Below are 6015 nucleotides of genomic sequence, written 5' to 3' on the forward strand. Positions count from 1 at the left end.
TGAGGGTTGTTGTAAGTGGTTCTCTATTTTTTCTTTTGTTGTTTTTATATTTGTGTGCTCATGGAATTGTACAGGAGTTGGGAAAAAGAAATTTCATGCTTTTCTTAAAGACTTAAAATTTAGATTCAAGTTTACTTTGTTGGCGCTCACTCAAACTAAAATTAGTGGTCTTAGAAGAGTTAAAATTATTAGTAGGCTTGGTTTCTGTAACCATTTTAAACAGGAAGTTGTGGGATTTTCTGGAAGTATTTGGCTTTCGTGGGATGATAAACATGTGAAGGTGGAGATTATCTGTAGTCACCATTAATACGTTCATACTAAAGTATCTTACTTGGATGTTGACAAGACTGAGTATATTACTTTTGTGTATAGTAGTCCTAGAAAAATTGATAGGAGAATTTTGTGGTCTGAGTTGGAAAACATTGCCCAAACTATTAACGGGGCGTGGACCACCTTAAGGGATTTTAACTCTATTCTCAAAGCTTCTGAAAAAATAGGAGGAAATGAGGTTTGTTGGAAGAGTATGGTGGAGATGCTTAATAATATGGTTGGTTAAAATAACTAAATATGGTTTGAAAGGATAACTAGATAATAATATTTTTTTGAACAATTGAAATTCTTGTTGTATAAAAAAATTGTAAATGTATCTTCTAGGCAATATGAGCATGTTGACCAATGTCCAAGCTGCAATCTTGCTAAATTCATGTTTTGCTCAAAGTGTCCTTGAATAATAATACAATAAGGACTTAAGGAGCATAACATGAGGAACACCGACTAAAATGTCACTTTTCATTAAGTTTTTTACTTAAATGTCACGCGAACAGTATTATTTTTCAATTTGTCACGGGGGCAAATTCACTATCCGGTGTAGCGAACTCGATTTGCTGACGTGTCACATTTCTAGTGGATAACAAGTACCAAGTAAAAAATAAAAATAAGTATGGAGTTCGCTACATTGGATAGCGAACTTGGTTAAAGCCAAATTCGCTACCCCGTGTAGCGAATTTGGTATCCACTAAAAATGTGATATGTCAGCAAATTGAGTTCACTACATCGGGTAGCAAACTTGCCCGTGACAGATTAGAAAATAACACTGTTCGCGTGACATTTAAGTAAAAAACTTGGTGAACAGTAACATTTTAGTCAGTGTTTGCAATTGGGATTACTTATATTAAAATATGATCTCCGCAAAAAAAATGGTTAAGGGAAAACAAAATTATACTTTACTAGAGAATTGTTATCCGGTAACCACGTGGATGGGAAAATGACGACAGAGGGAGCTTCTAATAAATTATTTCAAAATTCCATATAGCACCTCCACGAAATTTTAGTTTATCCTACTTCCATGGCATTTGTTGGGGACTGGCTTGACTTCTTCCGCATAAAGCTTAAAATGATAAGGTTGTCAGATCTCTGATATAGTATATGAAAATTAATTGTTGGGTTTGTCAATGTAAACTAAGCTGATTTTCTTACTGCAATGTTTGCTCAAACAAAATCAGGGGTGATTTTTACTGGTCACAACCACAATTACATGAGTTTCCAATTTGTGATCTCCTTCCTTTTAAATAGTAAATTGTGTTAAGTGTGGAAGAGAAGTTATTCCGTAAACCAAACAGACACAATTATTTTTCACTGCAAAACATATATTATGCATCAGGGCTACTCATAATTTATAAGTATAAAATGAAAACACAATAAACTGGTCTTTTTTTTTTTTTGACAAATTATAGATATCTTCCACGTTAAACAATTCTGTTCGAATCAGAAATATCTATTAATCTACATCATGATGGAACTAGCTCTTCCAAAAAAGATTTTTTGTATTCACAAAGACTTAAACACAAGATCTTGCTTAAACGAAATTAAACATGTATCACTTGAATCAACCCCTTTAATTAAACTGGTAATTTTCTAATTTCTCTCCTTTATTGAAATTTTGGCAAAAATCTTTTCATTTATTCTGTCTTAAGAATTGTTCATGAAAATAACAAACTAACCAGGAATGAGAGAAAATTTGCTCTGTTTCAATCTCAATAGAACGTCATTTTCTGTTCATCAACTCTATTATTGATTGCTCCATTGCATCAATTTTTGAATTAAAAATTTCCTCTCATTTCTACTTTGTGTGCTATTATCATAAACTGAGGACAAATTCTTGTGCAAGATAAAGTCAAGAGAAAATGATTGTTATCAATTTGTTTCGGATTAGGACGTAAAAGGTGTAGATGATCTGAATCGCAAGAGTAATCTCCTTTTCCGTAACACAATTATTTGGGAGCAGCTTAGCGGCGGACCAAGATCAAATGAAGATAAAAAAAAAAAAAAAAAAGGAACAGAAAAGAAAAAGTTCATAGGCATGTGCATTTGGAAGTAAGTCATAATACTCTATACATTTATACAACAATAAAGGATTTTTTTTTTTGTCAACAGTTATTTTCTGTGAATTTAAAATGATGTTGTTTTACGATGGAAATTAAGATATTTTTGTAATTTTAATATATTGTAGAGTTATATTAATTTTTATCATTAAAATTTTTTAATTTTATAACTCTAAAATGATATTATTTTGAGCTCACTGAAAATAACTTTATCTCACTGGAGATAATTTATCTCCGATGTACTTTTCCTTTAATCTTATCCTTAATTATGTGACCCGAGAAATATTTTTCATTTTTTTTAAAGAGTTTACACAGCAATTGCGATCTGAGTAGAGAAGGAATAAGTTAGCTTAGTCTGGGAAATCTCTAACACCAATAGCACACAAAAAGAATATAGTTTTGCCTAATATATTATTTGGAAAATTATTCTCTTATGTAATAGGAGAGAGTTATCTTATGTTGTAGATACATCGACAAACATACTTTTTATTTATTTATTTCTTATTTTTTAACACATGGTGGGACCCACCAGGTGTTGGGTCTATGACATGAGAGAAATATCTTCTACAACATGAGATTAAATATTCTCATATTATTTTTATGAGGGTTATTTTTTCTTATGTTATATAAGATAAAACAATCCTCTTACACAAACAAATCTTACGTGAGACTCACTTTAAATTTTTTCTCTTTTTCCTATTTTCTCTCCTCTCTCTTTCTTTTGTAAGTGTAGGAATATTGCTCTTACCTTATGCAAAATAAGAAAAATAAATCCCTATTTTTATAGATAAAACTGAACTTGCTTGCACCCTTCAAATTGGAGTTTTGTTTGGAGCGTTGAAAGTTCGAACAATAATATCTCTCATGCTAAAGGTAAGGTGTTGGCAATTTTTTTATTTTTTGAGTATATTTAATACTTTTCAACGCCCTATCCTGGGCTTCATACTGGCCTTCTCCTTTTTGTTTGTCCATAAAATCTACGACTTAATGTCAAAGCCCAATGTTTTTGGCTAAACAAGGCCCAATTTTAATTATGGCTAGTAATATGGCCTAGTAAATCTCCGAGGAATGATCATTAACTCGGCATCCCTGTCTGTTTCAACTTTCAATACCAGACCTATTATTATGACCAAAAAAGGGAAAACTGTAAAATTAAAAGAAAAAACTGCAAATTTTTTTTATAAAGAAAATCATAAATATAGAAAGGAACAAATACATTATTAAGAAACATAACAAAAACAGAATCCGAATGGAGCATTATTAAGGAAAATGGCGAGCGAACTTGTAGATCATCAAACCAATCTTCCTTCTTTGGTACAATATTGTAAAGGGGAAAAAAAAGAAGTAAAAGAAAGCACAATAAAAAGGATGAGGGACCCACTACCAAGCAAGTGAAAACAAGTTTTAACACCTTATTATAAAGAGTTCAATCCTTTTGCTTTAATTGCAAATAAAATATCTCCGCCACACTTGTATAAAAACGAGTGAGTCTCAAAAACAAAAAAAGTATTTTATTATCAAGTGTGGTAGAGAAAATTTGTTGCATAGCAAAAGCAGAATTACTAAACCCTATTATAAACATATCACAATCACAATATTTATAAATGTGTAGGACCCTTATTCAGACTTAGTTGGCCCTTCTACAATTCTTTCTGATCTCTCCATTGGAGCCAGTGAGAGGACTGATATCTCCCATCTTGATCATGGCGCTTACAAAATCAGATGAAAACGAGCTTGGCTTTGTGCTATAGCCACTCACAATGGAGTCGGTGGACCCACCATTAAATAGTTGCTGGTCAGAGTGGAGCAGACCTTTCTTTTGAACTAAGTTCTTGAAGTAGTTGTTGTCGAACGATGTGGGAGTTTGGAGATCAAGGGGTGCAAGATTGTTGTCCCCTGACCCTGAGGCCCTGGGGCAGCTTGATTTTCTTGTGCTTGCAAACGAGCTATCTATGTTGGTCTCATTGTATATGCGTGCTCTGAAGTTGGTGCACCTTGCTTGTCCAATTGTATGACCACCTAGTCGTGATTTTCAAACCAAGATGTGACCCCAAATTAGTAAAATGAAAATGATATATAAAGTGTATTAAATTAGCAAATCAGTGTGACATATGGTAAAATTTATGTACCAGACAATGCAACCAAGTCCTTGGTGGAAAGTCCAAGAGCGCTGAACCTTGATATGAGTTGGTTGAGGCTAGAAGTGGGTGCTGGGATACCATTGTTTGCAGCAGACTGGCTAGCTGTCTTAGAGTCTCTTCTTCCAAGTTTCACATTCCAAGTAGGTCCTGCTAGCTGATGATCAAAAATCAACGACATATATATTCAGTTTAATTACTTGACTATGGTAATTAATATATAGTACTAGAAAAAATATGTATAGCAACATAATTGCTATGGAATTTATGTCGCTAATTTCATCATTGCAACTATTTTCCATCGCAGATTCCCTAACAAACCAGGTTTGTAATGGAATTTGCTAGAGAAATTGAATTAGCTACGAATTTTGCGAGAGGATTTTTATTAAAATTCGGTCGCTACACAGATTTTTTTCTAGTAGTGTATATGAGATTATTGCTATGATATGGTTTTGGTTGATTGAGCACTTACAATCTCAACGGAGTCTCTGGCAGTGATGGCAAGGATATCAGCACAGGAAACAACTCCTGGGCACACTTTCTCTACGGCTGATTTGATGTTGTCAATGACATCGAATCCACGAGCAGAGTTCCTGTTGGGGTTTGCATTCTTCTCTCCTGTGAAGCTTGATGTGTCATCAAGTAGAATTGAACCATCACATCCCTGCAACAAATTAAGTGTCGTCTATAATTAATTAACATGATAAATAATCCTCACCAATAATATTCTTAAAGGTTGTCACTTAATAATTTCTCTAAATTTGTTAGTTAAAGAGTGTTATTCTCTTTTGTGACTTCCTCGCGTGACATGATTATATATGAAAAGTGGAAGATTAAAGAAGAAATATTGCACAGGACAATGATGTGTACAATTTTAATGTACTAGTTATTGTTTCACATAAAATTAATTGATGCATGCTAGGAAAGTGTGAGAAAGTGGATATAAATGAATTAATTACATTGACGAAGCAATCATGGAAGAACAAGCGGAGGAGAGAAGCACCCATGCGGGCCTCCTTTGATATGGCGGATTCTACTGTGGATTTCACGGTGGAAAGGAGTTTTGGACAAGAACTAGAGTAGAAGTTTGTAGAAAGTTGTGCATTGGCACTCCCCAATATGAGGACAAAGAGAGCCAAATTTATCGTAAATCTAGAACACAATGAAGCCATCGCTTAAACCCTCTAGGTAACTTACTTAGGCTCTTTGTTTTGTTTTAGTGTGTTTTATCAGTTTATGGAAGTTCCATATATATAGTAGTCCCTAACCATGGTTGTCAATGTCAAATGTGTCGCGAGGCAATTTGGCTCGGTAGGTAACCTAACACGTAGACTATACTATAGACAAATCATAAATGCATGGGCCATAATTGGTGATAATTCGAGCTTTCAAAAAACTGTCTTGAATAATTCGTGTTCTCATTTATGAGGTTGAGAAAAATGGGGTTATCGGTATATGATTTGATTCAATCAATTCAAAGATAATAAAGTGAAAAT

General features: G+C 33.5%; 1 protein-coding gene across 2 annotated transcripts; it reads right to left on the reverse strand.

Moving 5' to 3' along the window:
• Window positions 1–3611: 3611 nt before the first annotated feature.
• On the reverse strand, window positions 3612–5729 carry LOC133315091 (peroxidase P7-like). Of its 2 annotated transcripts, none has more exons than XM_061516654.1 (4): window positions 5479–5729; window positions 4992–5183; window positions 4511–4676; window positions 3612–4400 (listed from the first exon to the last, which is right to left on the reverse strand). In XM_061516654.1, the coding sequence occupies exons 1-4, from the start codon at window positions 5689–5691 to the stop codon at window positions 4009–4011; spliced, it is 963 nt and encodes a 320-aa protein (XP_061372638.1). In that variant the 5' UTR covers window positions 5692–5729; the 3' UTR covers window positions 3612–4008. The 2 variants fall into 2 exon arrangements, with proteins under 2 accessions (XP_061372638.1, XP_061372639.1); XM_061516655.1 differs by having other exon boundaries at window positions 4511–4672; window positions 4988–5183.
• Window positions 5730–6015: the final 286 nt, after the last annotated feature.

Source organism: Gastrolobium bilobum, unplaced genomic scaffold (assembly GCF_033153095.1).
Source record: "Gastrolobium bilobum isolate Gb01-03AN ecotype WA unplaced genomic scaffold, APGP_CSIRO_Gbil_v1 utg3760, whole genome shotgun sequence".
Lineage (NCBI taxonomy): Eukaryota > Viridiplantae > Streptophyta > Magnoliopsida > Fabales > Fabaceae > Gastrolobium > Gastrolobium bilobum.